Genomic DNA, 15,198 nt, shown 5'->3' on the forward strand with positions numbered 1-15,198 from the left:
GCGACAAAAGTTGTTGTAAGGTATCTTTAAACATTTTAGTTGTTGTTAAATTTTATGCGAGCCTGTACATGTTTAAAGATATGAAAGAATTATAGTATTTTTTGAAGAATCGTCTCTCTTTTTTTTTTTATTCTCTCCCAAAATAGGAATAACATAAGTAAGGGGAAGAACAGCAACATATGAGAGCAGCACAGAGTTGATAAAAAATATTGTGGGACTCAACATAGCAATAATCCAAAAAAAAAAAAAAGCAGCAGCACAGAGCTACACAACTGCAATTAAGAAAGTCAAAAAAGGGGACAGAACAATGCACATATTAGGAACTGCCTAAAGAGAAGTTAAGAAACCAATAGGAGTTCGTAAAAGCAAATTAAAAACAGAGAGGTTTTGATGCTGACTTGTGATCTCACCGTCCCTAACAAAAGAAGCATCATTGGAGGGATACCCTATTGGTGGTGAATATGAAATCACCAGTAAACATAACATCACTAATTAGTATTGTTAATCTCACGCATCTATAGTTAATGTTCAGATATAGGGCAAACTGTGAAGAAGCCTGAAGGAATCATCACTGAAACTGCGTTTGGCCACAGAGTATTCTGATCACAAACCATATATGATATACCTATGACGGTAAACATAGGAGGAGGTTCTTGTGGATGGTAGTAATTCATGGTTAAAAAATATTGATGAAGTTAAGTTGATTATCTTATGAACGATAGGAGCAGAGAAGCATAGACGAAATAGAGATGATAATGAAGGATTACGAGAAAAGAGATTACTAAGCTGTGCACACATATAAGAAGTAATGATTCGAATATTCCAATTTAGTTTTCTTTCTGATCATGAGAAGACTGGAAAGCAGCAATCTTTTGGTTATTGTAATTCTAGAAAACATTGCCAAGCCATCTGTTACATGATCAAAATCTTATGAACTATAATTAAAACCTTATTCTTTTTTGCCACCACTCATACAAGTAACTTGTTATATCTCTCTCTAATATGAGTAGTTTGTAATTGCAAATGTAAGGGTTCAAATAAAGAACTGTAATGACACCTATGAAAAAGACTGCAAATGCTCCAACAAAACTCCATAAGAAAGCATCTCGAAAATCATATGTTTCCAAATGATGAGGTTGCCTGTTTCTCCCTGTTATTGAGCAATTTTGTTGCAAAGGGGGGCCACAGAGAAAAGGGTTCCCTTCATAACAGGCTGAATCAAAAGTTGCAAATTGATTTTTCATGTCAGGTGTTGTTCCAGATAGATTATTTTGAGCCACTGAGAAAGAAGACAAGGAGTACAGCTGAGTTAATTGTGTAGGAATGTGGCCTGTCAATTTGTTGTGGGAAAGATCAAGGCTTTCTATCTGCTTGAGGTTAGAAAATGTTTCTGGAATAGGCCCTTTCAATCGATTGTTTGACAAATTTAATGCATGGATGGCATCTAAGTATCCAATTTGTGAAGGAATTTCGCCTACCAATAGATTATTTGAGAGATCCAACCCAGACATAAAATTTAAAATGCTTCCTTTGTAAGATTCATTCCTGCTTTTTGTTGTAAAATCTACTTCTTGGTCTTTATACAGTGGAACGTTTTCTGTTTCTTTTGGCATGAAAACTTCACCTGTTTGAAAGTCAAAAACATAATTTGAAAGTCTTGTAGTCCACGACACAATAAAATGTCCTATTTCCTTTTCCCTTGGTGCATCTATCTTCCCAAATGTGATGTTATTCAAGCAATATGGGATGCCTCCAGAAAGCTTATTTTGAGAAAGATCTAATAAACTGATATTCTTGAGCTCACATAAATTCATAGGAATAGAGCCTTCAAGTTTGTTTTCTTTTAACATGAGGACCCTTAAACTCAAAAATGAGCCAATCAATCTTGGAATTCGATCAGAAAAATTGTTATTCATCAAATCCAAAATCGACAATAAAGGGGAATGGGCTAAAGTGGAAGGTAGAGGTCCCATGAAATGGTTGCTCTGCAAATGCAAGTACCTCAACAACGGCATATTCAAACAACTTGGCAGAGAGCCATTGAATTTATTGTAAGCAAGGTCTACATATGCAAGTTTTGTCAAGCTGCAAAAGCTTTTTGGTAGTGGACCTATTAAATAATTCCTTGACAATATGAGGTAGCTCAAATGTTGAAAATTTCCGATCCAGCTAGGTATTTCACCATATAATTGGTTGGCACTTATATCCAACATTCTTAACTTAGTACTATTCATAACTCCACCTTCAAGCTTTCGTTTGTAGTTATTGTTGCTAAGGTCCAAAAACAACAAATGTGTGAAATTTGATCCTATAGGTAAGCATGGGCCACTGAGGTTGTTGTTTGACAACTTCAAATACCTCAATTCATTGTTACCATGACCGAATTCATGGCAAATAACCATATAAATTATTATTTGACAAGTCGAGATCATTCAGTTGTCTCGTTTCACCTATTGAAGCTGGAAAGGGACCTTGCAATGAAGTTGAAGACATGAGAAGAGAAATCAAGTTGGGAAAAATAAAGCCAATATGAGGAGGGATTTCATCTCTAATGGGGTTTGATGAAATATTAAAAGACTCCATTTGAAGCCATTTTGAGGTGGAATTGAGTTCAAAGGGACCAGTGAACAAGTTATGTGCCAAATTGAAATAAGTTAGTCTTGTGTTGTTTGTCAAAAGCCAGGACGGGAAGGTCCCTAAAATGTTCAAGTAACTAAGTTCTAGAGACAACAAGTCATATTGATGAAGAAGAAAGGTAGGCATTCTTTTATTGCTGGCTTCATTTAGAGTGCAGTTGTGGATTGTTAAAGCCCTTAATTGGAAGGAAGGGATAAATGGGGGATTCTCAGTTTCAAGCTTGAGGTTGGCGTTAGAGCATGCAATGAAAAACATTTGGAGGTTGGAGTGGTTGGCAAACAAAGAGAGTGAAAATGAGCCACTGAAACTATCGTCAGTAAGAGAAATTGTTGTTAGGGACCTCAACGTATGAAAGATTGAGAAAGGAAAAGTTCCATCAAAATTATTTCGAAGAAGAAAAAGCACACGTAGAGACGTCAAATTGCCAAGACACGCAGGAAGTTGCCCCTCAAATTCATTGTTGCCAAGATCCAATGCTAAAAGATTCTTCAAATTGCATAAGCCTCCTGCTAACACATACCATTGTTCTTCATTAAATTTATTTCGTCAGAACAATGTATTTAAATTAATATTGGGCCCCAGAAAAAAGCCTGAACATTAAGCCCAAAAATATAAGTAAAAATAAATGAAATATAGAGAATGCATGAGGAAAAATAAGAAATATAAAGTCACTTCCATTTATTAGTTTTAGCCTGTCCATGTGTGTAAATACGGCTCGATCTTATTATTATTATTTTGTCAATTGTTATTTGTTTTGACTACATTATTTTAAACTACTCCTCCCTGGGGGAGAGCAAGTTGCCGCATGCCAGTTAGGAGATGGATTGGAAATCGGGTTCATTGAACAGTCGACTCAATTTGCAAGAACAAGGAAAATTTGACTGTTTAATTAAAATAAAAAAAATTTATCAGTAAATTTGATGTTTATTGGCGAATACTCAATTAATGGATTATTTTCTTTTCATCGCAGATGCTATAAAATATGATGCGTACCTTGTTGTGGCAATGATCCAGTCAGGTAGTTCCAGCGTAATGTCAATCCGGTGAGGGAAGTAAGAGACGTAATCGATTCTGGAATACTGCCCTCCAAGTTATTGTCATCAAGCCGCAGCCACTTCAGATTAGGTGAATGAGAAAGGTCTGCCAAAAGCCAAATGGAAATCAATGTGTACATTAAGCCACAACTTCTTCAAAAATTTGTGTGTATGTTGTTAAAATTTATTGATAATGAATCTGCTAAGTAAAGAAACGTCATCTTAGCTCTTATTTTTGACATTTCATTCAATTCTCTTAATTAAATAAAGGCATATAAATTGTTCAGTTGAGATGATTATATGGTAAAGGTAAATAATTTGACTTCCCAACAAAATCAACCAAAAAAAAAAAAAAAACAGGAACTTTCATATATTTAATGGAGAAAACTTTGTCTATATATTCCTTTTAGCATTTTTCTTAAAATGATGGCCCGGTAATCTTTTTTCTAAAAATAGATATACTTTTGATGCACGTTTCAGTAACTGCAAATGTCCCTCAAAATATACTATAATATAGAAGACAAAGATTTAGCACCGAAATATGGGAATTCTGTGAGCATATTCCCTTGTAACACCAACACTTCCACGTTCACCAGCCTGATATTGCCAAGCAGCTCTGTCCCACAAACAACACGTGATCAGTTACTATGAATGTTAGTGGGTATAAAGAATTATAAAAAATAATTCATATAATTAATATCATCATCCTCTTCATAATTTAACATGAAGTGAAAGTTTGATAATGTAGTGTCTATTAAGCTTGTTTTGGGCCCCTCTATATATCCAAGAAAATATCATGCTTAGTAATTTATTTTTTTACAAAAAATTAAAAACCGAATCAAAACGTTTAGTATCTCAAACATTTTCTAAAATATATTACTTGAATATATTTTTTTAAAATGAATAATAAAACTTTTGTTACTCAAATTTAATTTGTCTCCGTTATCAATTTGGTCTGTGAAGTTTAATTTTCATCTATCAAGTTCCTAAAGTTTCATACGCAATTTTACTCCCTCTGATGCTATCTGTAAGAAATAAATGATTAAATTTTGTAGACTATATAGTTTGTTAAAATTGTTTAAAGGCGATAAATATGTAAAAATGTTTTTTTTTCAAAAATAATATCCATATTTATGGAGAGGAATGGTGAATGAGACTGAAATTGAGTAAGAAAAAGATAAGAATGAGCGAGAATAAATGAAGTGATATAACATATAATTATTGGGAGAAAATATGAAAAAATTGGTTCAGATTTCATAAATAAAGCAAAGTGAGGGTTATCATCCTTGAATTAATGGTTAGAGACAGCACATGTGCGTTTAGGATTATATATATATATATATATATATCTTCAAACCATAATGACTAATTTTGTATGATTACGAAACTCTGGGGACTTGATTTATAACAATTAATTAAATTTCATGGACCAAATCAATAAGTGAAGTAAATTTGAGGGACAAAAAGTTTCATTATTCCAATCAGAAATTATGCACAAGTATTTAGCTAGAACTAGAGTGGACTCTTGCGTCGGCAAATCAGTGGGCTAAAGGAGGAAACTGACGAAAAAGAACGAGATAAGAGGCAATGAATTATATGATCATAATCATTTTTAACTAATGTGCTTTTACATCTTCAAAAATCACAGTTCGAAATGCTTATAAATATGTCGGTCTTAAATAACAATATATGTTTATGTATTGTCTGTGTGTGTGCGCGCGCATGTATGCATGAATGATAGAATAGGTAAAAGAAAGAGGATGACCTGACAAGTAATTCCCATCCAAATACAACTCTTGAAGCTGGATGAAGGGGAGAAAAGAAGAAGCATTGAGTGACCATTTGATGTTTCTCAACTCATAAGGTCTTGTATTGTTCAGATAAAGGCTTATGACTCTATGAGTGGAGTTGTCACAGTTCACAGCCTCCCAAGTGCAGCAATCAGAGAAGGTTTGGTTATTCCAAGAAGGAAGAGAAGAGCCATTTGGATCATTGAAAGCTTCTTTCAATTTCAGAAGAGCTTCTCTCTCTTCTTTCAAGCACCCCTTAGCTTCTCCATTAAATCCTAATAATATGAATATGACTATGGCCATCACCCCCCACACCTCTTCTCTCACTGAATACCCCATTTTTCTCAATGCATGTCTTCAACTGCTTGTTGTTCATCTATATATAGAGGCCCTTTCTTTGCCAGCAAGACTTAGATTGGGCAGAGGCAAAATAGAAAGCTCCACTTCATATCTGACATAGACTTGGTCATTTAGTCTGAAAAATTGGGGAAGGACATGATTATATTGACTTGACCTCTCAATTCATGATCTTGACAATTAATTGCTAACAATGTGCATCACACAAATTGTTCTATTATTATCTCTATTTATTCAGAATCAGTGTGAGTGGCCATTTCTGCACTCAGATTGGGCAGAGGCAAAATAGAAAGCTCCACTTCATATGTGACGTAGACTTAGTCATTTAGTCTGAAAAATTGGGGGAAAGACACAATTATATTTACTTGACCTCTCAATTCATGATCTTGACAAGTAATTGCTAACGATGTGCATCACATAAATTGTACTATTCTTATCACTATTTATTCAGAATCAGTGCGAGTGGGCATTTCTGCACTCAAATTGGACAGAGGCAAAATAGAAAGCTCCACTTCATATCTGACATAGACTTAGTCATTTAGTCTGAAAATTTGGGGGAAAGACACGATTATATTGACTTGACCTATCAATTCATGATCTTGACAATTAATTGCTAACAATGTGCATCACACAAATTGTTCTATTCTTATCACTAGTTATTCAGAATCAGTGCGAGTGGCCATTTCTGCACAACGTATTAAAGGAAATCTTAAATGCCAGATTGTTGCGTAGACAAGGTTGACAGTGCCGCGAAGCACGAAGTAAATTATACGTATATACGTCGAAAGCTTTATTATGCACCATGCGACTATTTACAGTCGTGAATTTCTATGACACATTAATTAGGATATGCAATTGAGCATAAATTTAGAAGATTATGACTTAATTTGTCTCCTCCAAGTGTATATTTATGTATTAGGCCTTTAATATATAGTGATCTGGGCTCTCAATGCATATTGTAGCCTTTTAAAGATAAATCTCTTCATTTAGGTATTCCTAACCTTGGATGATTTGGCTTTGGGTTGACTTGTTAAATGTAATGTTGAATGTCACATGCATGTTGCCATGAAAGGCTTGATCAACATATAGGACGCCAACTTGGACACACCACCTGGGATGTAACTTTATCCGCTTAGGACACCGTAAAAAATCACATCACATCTTATTTTAGCCACTTCAACATCTAACTCATCCCATCTTCCTACGTTGATCAACTGATAGTGTTCTTTAAAAATTTGGTGAGAGATTAATAGGAACCAACTTGGTAATTTAACATTGGAAATTTCAAAGATTATCTTGCAATAATTTCATTTGTATTCTTACCATGACTAATAAAAGTCAGTGCATGTGCCTTACCATTCTGCAAAATCTACCCTACAATGCGCATCACATTAGGCCGTCATTGACCAACTCCCATCCCACATCTCACGTCTTGGATGGCTAGGTATCTGTACGCATTCGCACTAATTTCAAATCAAACCTGCCAGCAAGAATGAAATTTATCATAAAGTTATAAAGAGTCAAGTTCTGAAAGGAATTTAACGTATAGTTTCCTTGTTGAATGGGCCGGGTCGTGATTATGACAAGTTATGAAGTTGCTGATGAGCAAAGAGGATGTGAATGACATATAAATGTCATTCGTGTCATTTCTTCGATTAAAGAAAACTACAGTTTTGTTTCATAAGCGAGCTTCTTCAACGTTGTTAACATACAAATATAACATCATGCTATATATATATAATTAACTAAAATCAGATACTGCTTGCCTAAATGAATTTAAAGCCTAACCTTTTATTACTATACTTGTTGATTATTGATGCGTATATAATAAGAGTCCCCTGCTCAGCTTGTCTCTCTCAGAGTAGACATTTATAGGAGCAGATTAGAAATGAAAATTGATCAGATTATAATTTGGGGAAAATCAAAAAGATTTTTTTCCTTTTAAAATCTTAATTAACTCCCATACAATAGTACACGGAAAGTAAAATGAAAGGGAAAAAAGTATCATTGTTCACATAAACTGATAACAGTAATGAAATCTTAACAATCAACGTCCACAGCAAAATTCAACTGAGAAAAACGTAACAACTTGACCAAATAGAAAAAACACAGCACTTACTTAGTGGGAAACAACCGATAAAGCTAACATGTGGTAATTATCATGCGGAGGAACCATAAGTATTGGCACTGAAATAATTGGTGTATGTAGTCCAGGTTTCTAGAAATACAAGTCATGCACATTCTTATTGTCAGCTCAATACTCATTAACTCTTGCATTATTTTATTCGATACTGTAGTTAAATTGATGTACAGTCACGGACAGTACATATCATTATAAGCCAACTATATGTCCATTCACATTTCTACATTATTGGAATATAAATGGTCACGACGTTAAAATATGATAATACTTATTGTCAATTATCAATTTTTTATTTTTCAAAGAAAAATATTAATTTTTATATTCCCAGAGACAAATTCACGCATACTCCTCCATTCCAATATACTACATTATACAAGCCACTTCTTTTTACATAGAACTGATCCTAAATATAAATATAAGCAACATATTTTTTGTCTGAAATTTTAAATATTCTTTACATCTTTTCCCATTAAATATGTCTTTACACCACTTATTACACATTCTCTCTCACTTACTCTCTTCATGAGTAAGATTATATTTAACAAATAAATTATATTTCTAACACAGTCATTGCTTTTAACTAATTTTAATCAACATTTTGATTTATGTAATTTGGTTAGTTGTTGCTTATGAGAAAGTATTAGTGAGGAAGAGCGAGAGAGAGAGTTAAATCTAAAGCATTCATGTGTATTATTAAGACTTGCCATACACCAGCACTCTTTTTTAAACACACAAACCACTCTACCTATTTATACAGATTTCCATGACACTTCAAACAACCTTACATTTAGCACAAATTACTCCTAGTCCTAGGCGTGGGTCACTTATTCCTAAACACATAAATAAGCCAAGTTCATATTGGAGATACACCCATAAGGGTAACTAATATATATTTTGACTCACATTTCCAAGAGATCAGAGTTTAATCATAATAGAAATGAACCCTCTCAAATCGAAGATTGCAGCTGAGTTTAATAATCCTACCACCAATCTTGTTCTTACAACAGAGTGGGATATCTGAGATCGCCTTCTCCAAGCAAGCATTACAGTCTGGCCTAGACAAATCGGGCGAGCACTGAACAAGACCATAAACGGTTTCAGACTCATCAGCTATTTTGCATCCCACAGATAGCTTAAAATTAGAGTCCCCAGAAGCAGCTTCGCTTTTCAGTCTCTGCATTAGATCATTAAGCGCACTTGTGAACTCTTCTTTGTCTGTTGCATCTTCTGGGTTGTTGAAACTGTGGGCAAATTCAGGATCCAGGTATCCCAACAATGGACGACTTGCGTATTGAAAAGTACAGAAGTCATAGTACCCAAATGCTTCTTTCTGATTTGGACATACCTTTGGGAGAAGGGTTTTGGCATCGTTGAGGCAATTCCGACAAGTCATCGGATTCACGTCTCCCCGGCACAGACCTCGTACGTGAACTATGTTGGGGGCTTGACCATAGTTGGAACTGTAGAAGCCATGGTCAATAATGGTGTTGGAAGTGATTTTAGAAAGGAGAGTATTGAGGTTGGTTTCATAGGGACTTTTGTTTGGGTAGGTTCCCTTTCCTATGAAACACTTGTAAAAAACGAAGTTAGGCTGGCCGGAGAGAACCGTAAGGTGAACTGAGAACAAAACCAGAGCTAAAGAAATGACAGACGTCGTCATCACTGGAAGATAATGAAATGCGATGGGATGAGATGCCAGTAACTACAGGTATTAGTGGAAAAAGACATCCTCCACTTGCTCATATAAGTCAACAAACTAATGAAAAGATATCAGTTTCAATGCTCATCGCCACGGTAGATCTAAACCATTCAAAATTAGTTTTGATCGTATAGATTTAAAATTTTTAATTAATAAATTTTAAATAAACAAATTATTTTTTAAAAAACTTACAGTTAAGATATTATATTTATTTTGGATTATATACCTATAAAAAGAAAAATATTTTAAAAAAAGCAAAAATATCAAATATTAAAATCTTGACTGTTCATATTAAATTTAAGTAGTTGAGATTTGATAAGTATTAGCACTAAAATAATTGGTGTATGTGGTCCAGGTTTCTAGAAATAGAAGTCATGCGCATTCTTATTGTCAGCTCAGTACTCATTACCTCTTGCATTATTTTATTCGATACTGTAGTTAAATTGATGTACAGCTACTTACAGTACATATCATTATAAGCCAACTATATGTCCATTCACATTTCCACATTATTGGAATATAAATGGCCACTGCGTCTGCGGGGCCTCCATTATATTCCCATTATAGAAGGGAACGTTTTACATACGTCGTCCGTGACGCACAATGGATAAAGACCTCTTCTTATTTTCATTTTTAACGTTGTTTTGTGAATATTATGAAAATTTTAGGAGTTACAAGTTGAAAGAAGAGTAAGTTGGACGAGCAAAGTATTGTTCGTCTGTGTGTAACATAGTAATACAGACAGTACCTTTATATCCTAGGAGAGGAACGAAATGCCCGACAAATGAAAGACAAGGTTAAATGTAAAAATTAAAAATTATTTAGTTATTTGTAAAAAAAATTGCAACGGTATCATTTACACTAAAACTTCCACTGTTAACCAAATCTCTCTGCCGCTCAAAAAAAAAAAAAAGACCAAATCCCTCAGCTAAATCTTATATTTAAAATAGAACAGGTTACATGACACAAGTCAAGGAAAACATGGGATTAGATCTCGGAAAACAACCATCAATTGCGCGTGGTCAACCATATGTGTGTGTGTGCCGCTCATTATGGTAAACCATACATTGCGTCTTTAATTTCTTCCACTAATTAATGTGTATCTTTTTTTCAGGCCAATTCGACAAATATATACTACTCCTTCAGTCCTTAATATAAGACATATTTAACTAATTTTATTAGATTAAGAAAGTTAGGTAAATTAGTTAATTATAAAAAATATGACATGTTTTTCCTAAAATACCATAATCATCTTTAATTATTAATATCCTCCTCCCTCTTCTACTTGATTATAGTTGAAGGAGTATCCACAAGGATAATTTAGAAAAAATTGATAAATATGAGAAATAGGTATTATATTTAGGATCAAAATCAACTCAACAATTAGATCCTATATTAAGAACCGGAGGAGTATCATCCATGTTCGTTTTGACAAATAAAATGCATGCGTGGAACAAAGTAGTGGAATATCACAGCCGTCCAATGAAACCAATAAGATGCATCAATATCTTGTTACTGTGTGTTCAAGAAGTAACAAGATATATATCCTGTGAACGAGATACTACTAGCTCTATCCAAGCATCATCATGTGAACGAGAATGTATTGTTTCAAGCATAAACAAATGTGGCCTCATTTAATTACTCCTTATTAATATTATGCTGGCTAACTAGGTGCTGGCCTTGAAGGTGATATTCAGATGCTCAGAAGTTGTGCAACTTCTATATTTGCTATACAGGATGCGAGTTTCACTCAACATATCTCAATTTTTGCTGCACGGGTCACTATGATTAAAGGTTTATACTTCGCAAGTTCCCTGGTTCATCTTCGTTATATGCTGTAATTTAGAATTATGTAGTATTAAATCTTGCTATATATTGTTTTTCGTTGGCCGCCAAAAAGATTTATTTGAATCAGAATTTCACTCCGGTTATATGCTCTGCCAGGCTACCATTTGAAAAACATGCTTATATTTTAGGCATTTCATATTCTCAGATGTATTAAGCTTAAAAGGCGAGTTTTTATTTGGTTTTCATCAATGCAAATGCATATTACTCCTCCGGTCCTTGATATAGAACCTGTTTAACTATTGTGATTAGATTAAAGAAATTAGGTAAGTTAGTTAATTATAAGAAGTATGACATGTTTTTCTTAAAACACCATGATCATCTTTCTTGATATTCTCTCTTCCTCTTTTACTTGATTATGGTTGAGGGAGTATTGATGCACACAATTTGTGAATAACGCAAGTGCACGTGTCGATCAAGTAATAAAGAGTAAGTATAGAGTATCGTTCCCACAGAGAATTAGACAAAATAGTGTTTAGGCACTAAAGTTCCTATTTTCAATTAAGTTAAGCAAGCTGAATTTTGAACGATCGGATAAAAAGAATAAAGACAGAAAAAATTCAATATTAAAGGCAACTTAGAGTTACTAATCCCTTACTAGTTTCATAGACTTTTGCTTTTTATTTAACTAATTAGTCTCCATGTTAATTTAGTTAATCTAGAGTATTTATAGCTAAAAGTGTCTTTCGATCCACTTATAACCCTCTCCTAAGTAATAAGGTTATGTCTAACTCAAATACTTAAGAGGATAAAATAATTTCACTCTTCATCAATTATATGGGGCTCCTAGGTATATTTCTATCCTACTCGCAAATAAGATAAAAATCTAATCCCATATTACTCAATCCTAGAGCCTACTTAAGATTTCCTTCGTCAAGGCTAACCTCAGTGCTCAAACTCATATTTAATGGTGGCCAAACATTAAACAGATATATTAAACTAAGATCAAGTAACCAAAATTAACATCAAGCATAATTCATTAAATGAAAACAAAGTCTAATCCATACGTAAGTTCATAGCTACTCTAAGTCTAGAAGAAAACTAGCCACACATGGCTAAAATAAAATCCATAAAAATAAAATTCAAACTGAAAAGAAAGAGTTCAGATTCAACGAAAGAATAAAGATGGAAAGAGGAAAACAAATCTCTGAGAGGTCCTTCTCCGCTGTCGCTAGAAAGAGAATCGCCACCTCTGCTTGCTACCTCCAATCGGCTCGTCCCAATTCCTCGCTGCTGTCACAGTGGAACTAAGACTTACGATTTGATTCCACACTGCTCTCTCTACTCACTGCCTTTTCCTCGTCCTTTAGCTGCTGTCGCCAGAAACAGCATGAGGAATTTGAGATGCCCTCTTGCTGCTATCCCCGGTTCCTATTTATAAGTGTTGCGCGTCTTCTCTCCCTTGAATTGAATCCACCGCCTCCTATCCATATCTATCCGTATATCTCCAATAGAATATAATATATTATCTTATATCATGATGTTGTGCTTAATATCACGGTTCCTTGTTTCCTTCAATCAATATAATACAATATATTATATTTGACTCATTCCCTGATTCTTGACCGGGACCCACGGCTTCTTTTCTCCCCTCTTCACGCCTTTGATTCTCATATGTGAATATATATATATATATATATATTATTTGCTGCATATGTTGCTCCTTTTTGTCTCATCTTTTATTTGTGATATTTTCTTCTCTTAATAATTTTATATCTCCTGCATTAAAAATAATAAAAGATTTGAGTAGATTTTATGCAAAATCATCTTTTATCTTATAATTAATTTAAAAGAAGATACATTAATAAAAGATGGTTAAATAGGTATAAATTATCCATAGATTTCACTAAATATATTTCAAAACCTATACCTATTTAATTATAAAAATAATCATTATCAAGTATCCATAAAGGTAATTTAGAAAAAATTAATGAATATGAGAAATAGGTCTTATATTTAAGATCAATTAACTTAATAATTAGTTTATATATTAAGGATCGAAGGAGTATTTACTATATGCACCTTCTGCAAGTTATTATTTATTATTTTTTAGACCAATAACGGATGCATGTTCAGAAGTTGGAACAGTTAAGGGGAAATGCTGAGAGAAACTTGACTTTTTTGTGTGATGAAAACTTCTGGAGTATAAACGTTGAGACGCATATATAGTTGAAGCTTTCTGATGTTCATGCTTCAACAAATCTGCGACCAAAGCTACATACTTAATACTTCTGACTGTCACATGTTGGACCGAGGACAAAAGTCACACAAAACTAACACCTGAAAGCTCAAAGACTTATTAAAAAGGGTGATTAATCATCATAGAAATGGACCTTCTCAAATCGAAGATTGCAGCTGAATTTTATAACCCTACCACCAATCTTGTTCTCACAACAATCTGGAATTTTCGAGATAGCGTTCCCTAAGCAAGCGTCACAATCTCTCCTAGACAGATCCGGCGAACACTGAGCAAGACCATACACAGTAGGTTCAGACTCATCACCTGTCATTTTGTATTCCGCAGCGAACTTAAAAGTAGAGTCTCCAGAAGCAGCTTTGCTTTTCAGACTTCGCATCAGATCATTAAGGGCAATTGTGTAATGTTGTGCGTCTTCTGCATCTTGTGGATTGTTAAAACTGTGGGAAAAATCAGGAAACCGATATATCCCCAACAAGGAACGACTTGAGTATTGAAAAGTGCAGATGTCATAGTATCCAAAAGCGTCTTTCTGATATGGACACAGCTTTGGAAGGAGGGTTTTGGCATCGTTGAGGCATTTCCGGCAAGCAAGTGGCTCCTCATCACCTCGGCAAAGCCCTTGTGCGTGAACTTTATCAGGGCTTTTGCCGAAGGAAGAATTGTAGAAGCCATAGTCAATTACTGTGTCGAGAGTGAAACTAGAAAGAAGAGCATTGAGGTTGGTGTAATAGGCACTTGGCTTTATGTAGGTTCCTTTGCCAAGTGAACAATTGTAATAAACGAAGCTGGGCTGGGCAGCAGAGAGAATGATAAGATGATGAAAGAAGAAAACCAGAGCCAAAGAAATGATACAAGAGGTTGCCATGATTGGAATGGAATGTGACGAGGGATATGACTGTGTACTTAATTTAGCAGCGATAATAACATCCTCAACCTGTTTATGTAGTAGACAAGTCAACACGTCAATGGAAAAGATACAAATTATAAGGTCAGATCAATAGTCACTAACTCTTGCATTATTAATTTCTTTTTTCAATAATGTTGTTGATTTGCCGTACAGCACATGCCATTATGAGCCATTCAACTCAAGAATTTCCACATTGGGATTTAAAAAGGGAGCACATTCCACATATTGATTGCTGATTTTAATATAGACTATCTAGACTAATTTTGAATGGTCCAAATCAAATAATTTTTTGTTTTAATAGATATAAAATTTAAAATAAAGGTTAATGTCATTTTTAGTTCTTGAAATTTAACCACCCGCACTCATTGTCATTGTAATGGGTGCCTATCAGAAACCATTAAGTAAAGCCCACTAGCACGGTTTCCATATACCCATTATAGATTGCGACATTTTTCGTCATCCGTGATGCACAACGCAAAGAAAAGACCCAAGGGTTCCGTTTTTGACGTCTTATATGTGATCATAAATAGCACTGAAGCCTCCCCCCCCCCCCCAAAAAAAATTTAAAAGCAACTAATAGTATTAT

At 34.3% G+C, this 15,198-nt stretch overlaps 3 protein-coding genes across 3 annotated transcripts; all 3 read right to left on the reverse strand.

Moving 5' to 3' along the window:
• Positions 1-2,385: 2,385 nt before the first annotated feature.
• LOC114729846 (receptor-like protein 14) lies at positions 2,386-5,800 on the reverse strand. Its single transcript, XM_028916884.1, has 4 exons — positions 5,437-5,800; positions 4,207-4,287; positions 3,631-3,777; positions 2,386-3,143 (listed from the first exon to the last, which is right to left on the reverse strand). Exons 1-4 carry the CDS (start codon positions 5,798-5,800, stop codon positions 2,386-2,388), a joined length of 1,350 nt encoding a protein of 449 aa, XP_028772717.1.
• Positions 5,801-8,627: 2,827 nt separating this feature from the next.
• LOC114729847 (cysteine-rich repeat secretory protein 38-like) lies at positions 8,628-9,621 on the reverse strand. The gene is made up of 2 exons (XM_028916885.1): positions 9,307-9,621; positions 8,628-9,135 (listed from the first exon to the last, which is right to left on the reverse strand). Exons 1-2 carry the CDS (start codon positions 9,619-9,621, stop codon positions 8,884-8,886), a joined length of 567 nt encoding a protein of 188 aa, XP_028772718.1. The 3' UTR covers positions 8,628-8,883.
• A 4,196-nt stretch (positions 9,622-13,817) lies between these two features.
• Positions 13,818-14,570, reverse strand: LOC114729848 (cysteine-rich repeat secretory protein 38-like). Its single transcript, XM_028916886.1, has one exon. The coding sequence runs from the start codon at positions 14,568-14,570 to the stop codon at positions 13,818-13,820; it is 753 nt and encodes a 250-aa protein (XP_028772719.1).
• Between the last annotated feature and the right edge of the window lie 628 nt (positions 14,571-15,198).

Source organism: Neltuma alba, unplaced genomic scaffold, assembly GCF_004799145.2.
Source record: "Neltuma alba isolate B1F8T4 unplaced genomic scaffold, ASM479914v2 tig00012686_pilon, whole genome shotgun sequence".
Lineage (NCBI taxonomy): Eukaryota > Viridiplantae > Streptophyta > Magnoliopsida > Fabales > Fabaceae > Neltuma > Neltuma alba.

Bases quoted from the DNA above. Each gene is read 5' to 3' on its own strand.
- LOC114729847 (XM_028916885.1), bottom strand. From the start codon at position 9,621: ATGACGACGTCTGTCATTTCTTTAGCTCTGGTTTTGTTCTCAGTTCAC. The intron at 9,136-9,306 runs GTATGTCCAAAT...GATCTAATGCAG, and splicing joins CCAAAACCCTTCTCCCAAAG to AGACTGAAAAGCGAAGCTGC.
- LOC114729848 (XM_028916886.1), bottom strand. From the start codon at position 14,570: ATGGCAACCTCTTGTATCATTTCTTTGGCTCTGGTTTTCTTCTTTCAT.
- LOC114729846 (XM_028916884.1), bottom strand. From the start codon at position 5,800: ATGGGGTATTCAGTGAGAGAAGAGGTGTGGGGGGTGATGGCCATAGTC. The intron at 3,778-4,206 runs GTGCTAAATCTT...GGCTTTTGGCAG, and splicing joins CACAGAATTCCCATATTTCG to ACCTTTCTCATTCACCTAAT. The intron at 3,144-3,630 runs GTACGCATCATA...ATGTGTTAGCAG, and splicing joins TGGATCATTGCCACAACAAG to GAGGCTTATGCAATTTGAAG.